This window comes from Saprolegnia diclina (genome assembly GCF_000281045.1).
Source record: "Saprolegnia diclina VS20 unplaced genomic scaffold supercont1.24, whole genome shotgun sequence".
In the NCBI taxonomy this organism is placed as follows: Eukaryota; Oomycota; class Saprolegniomycetes; order Saprolegniales; family Saprolegniaceae; genus Saprolegnia; species Saprolegnia diclina.
The window spans coordinates 81,985-84,314 of NW_008246091.1; the positions used below are offsets into that span (position 1 = coordinate 81,985).

General features: G+C 55.3%; 1 protein-coding gene across 1 annotated transcript in view; it reads right to left on the bottom strand.

Annotated features, from left to right (window-relative positions):
* Positions 1-661: 661 nt before the first annotated feature.
* Positions 662-2,330, bottom strand: part of SDRG_08050 (hypothetical protein) — a gene marked incomplete at its 5' end in the record, with an annotated part of 5,104 nt that continues 3,435 nt past the window's right edge. Inside the window, one exon of the mRNA XM_008613917.1 lies at positions 662-2,288. Within this exon, the coding sequence (XP_008612139.1) occupies positions 726-2,288 (1,563 nt within the window). The 3' untranslated portion in view covers positions 662-725. The remainder of the gene's footprint in view (positions 2,289-2,330) is intronic.

Consider the following 2,330-nt stretch of genomic DNA (forward strand, 5'->3'; position numbering starts at 1 on the left):
GATAAAGAGAGTGGGCAACCTCGTGTGTCTGGCCATTGCGTCAAGCGAAAAACATTCGTTAACTTTTTATGGCCAAGAGATCGTCACCTCGATGCGCGACAACTCAACGCCGTCACGACCTACAACAACTTGCAACCCACAACTATGGTGATCTGGGCCATGGCTGCCAAATGGGCGAGGGAGAACGACTTTTGGAGTTCAGAACGAAGTCTCTACTTTCATTCGATATGCATAGGAAAAGTTATAGGGAGCTCAAATACCCAAAAATGGTGCTCGTAGCGTGTGTATAGCGTGTGCTATGTGTCATTCAAATTGGTGTGGTGAGAACTGATACTGAACTTAGTATCAATGTATCAGTGTATCGACCAGCTGGTACGGCTCATAGCACACGCTGTGCGCGTGCTACGAGCCCCATTCTTGGGTATTTGAGTTCCCTGTAACTTTTTCTATGCATATCGAATGAAAGTGGAGACTTCGCCCCGAACTCCAAAAGTCGTTCTGCCTCGCCTGGCAGCCATGCCAGCTGTCCGGATAAAAATGCCGGATAAGATCGTCACCGCGTCCTGCCAGCAACCGACAATCCGAGCGCTCGGAGCCACCCACCATGCATGAACCTACCTCTTTGTGTCCTCGAGCCACAAGACATACTCACGCCACGAGACAAACTTAAATCAGTTTTATTCATCAACATTGAGTACATGCAAAATGTATAGTACGCTTTAACTTTAGAGAGCATCCAAGAGAGGAATTCCTGCCCGGAGTGCAAGTGGTGTGCTCCCATCGTTGCGCAGCGGTAGCACAAAAAGCCGCCAGATCTTTATGTCGAGCACGACCATATTTGCGCCGACGCGAAGCGTGAGGAGACCGACGAGCACGGCGGACGACCGATCGAGGTAGTAGACATTCTTGTACGTCCAATGCGTTTGCTCAAACAGAAATTTGGCGCCCGAGGTGAGGAAGAGCGATGCCATAGGGACTGACGTTGTTGTGCGGACGCCGCACTTGACCACGAGGTAGCAAATGCCGTGCGAGCCCAAGACGGTACCGACGAGGATCGCCATGCGCAAAAGACTCCCGATCTGGATGGATCCAGACGTGCACGCCGCTTGCGCGTCGACCTGCTCAGAGACACACGCAAGGTCGATCGAAGTGGTCGCTGTCACGGGTGCCAAGTTGGTCAGCAGCGCCGCCGCGACCCACACCAGGAGACCGTTGAGCATCGCATAATGCGTCGCGTATTGGCCAGTAAAGACGAGAAGAATGTCATTGACGATCGTAATCAGCCACGTGACTTCGTTGGCCGCCAATAATGTCTTGTACCACGGATCTCGAACAGTGACAAAGTAGCTTAAATAGCCCGAATTCTGCAACTGCAGTGTGGCTGTCGAGAGGACCACCATGGCGGTCACACTCCGAAGCAGCAAGAACGGCCGACCGACCCAGACAATACCACCCACGCGGCCGAGCTCGAGCATGTTCCAGCCTTCGAGGGCGCCGTGGCTGATCATTATGTAAACAGTCGCAAGCCCCGCAATCGCCATCATGACACCCGTGACGTAGAGGACGCCCGCTCGTAAATACCGCGCGATGTTGCTTGGGACTTGCCATGCCTGGGTGGCCTGTGAGAGCGGCGGTTGGTAGTCGGTGATGAGCGTCAGGCTTGCCGTGTCGCCTTGAAACGAAATGACTTCGCGAATACCCAGCACCCAGTCGTAGAGGTAAAGCCAAGCAAAAAACTCAAAGTTTGATTCGCTCGGGTCGAGGAGCTTGCGAGACTGCAGCTGGAGCACGGGCGTCGTCGCATTGTCGCGGAAAAAGAGCAAAAATGAAATGTCGAGCGCGCGCACCGTGTCGCGTATGTCGAGGATCGAAGCGCGGACCGCCTCTGATTGGGGCACGTAGGAATTGATGTAGGATACCGTCGACCGAAGGTACACGGCACACTGCAGGACGTACGCCACGTCGTGGGCGCACACGCGCGTCATGTTGGTGCTGCTGTCGAGCTGCGCCATGAGCGCACTCAAAACGTAGTGTTGCCGCGTAGGTTGGATGCGCGCCGTCGTGCCGGACGCCGAGAGACAAATAGCGTCGTACGAGACGATGGCGAAGAGCCCTGCGGTCATGAGCCGCGACGCTGTTATGTCGGGGCACAGCGGCGACCCGCCATAGGACGCCGGGTACGGCAGCGCCAGCCATGCCCCGGGCACGGGGTACGAAATATCCAGCGGTGTAATGTTGTAGTAGGCAGCTTGGACCGCTAAAGTGCCTGCCAGCGGTGCCCGTGTCAGCTCCAATAGCGTCGACATGAGCTGTTGCACTTTCGGTGGTGG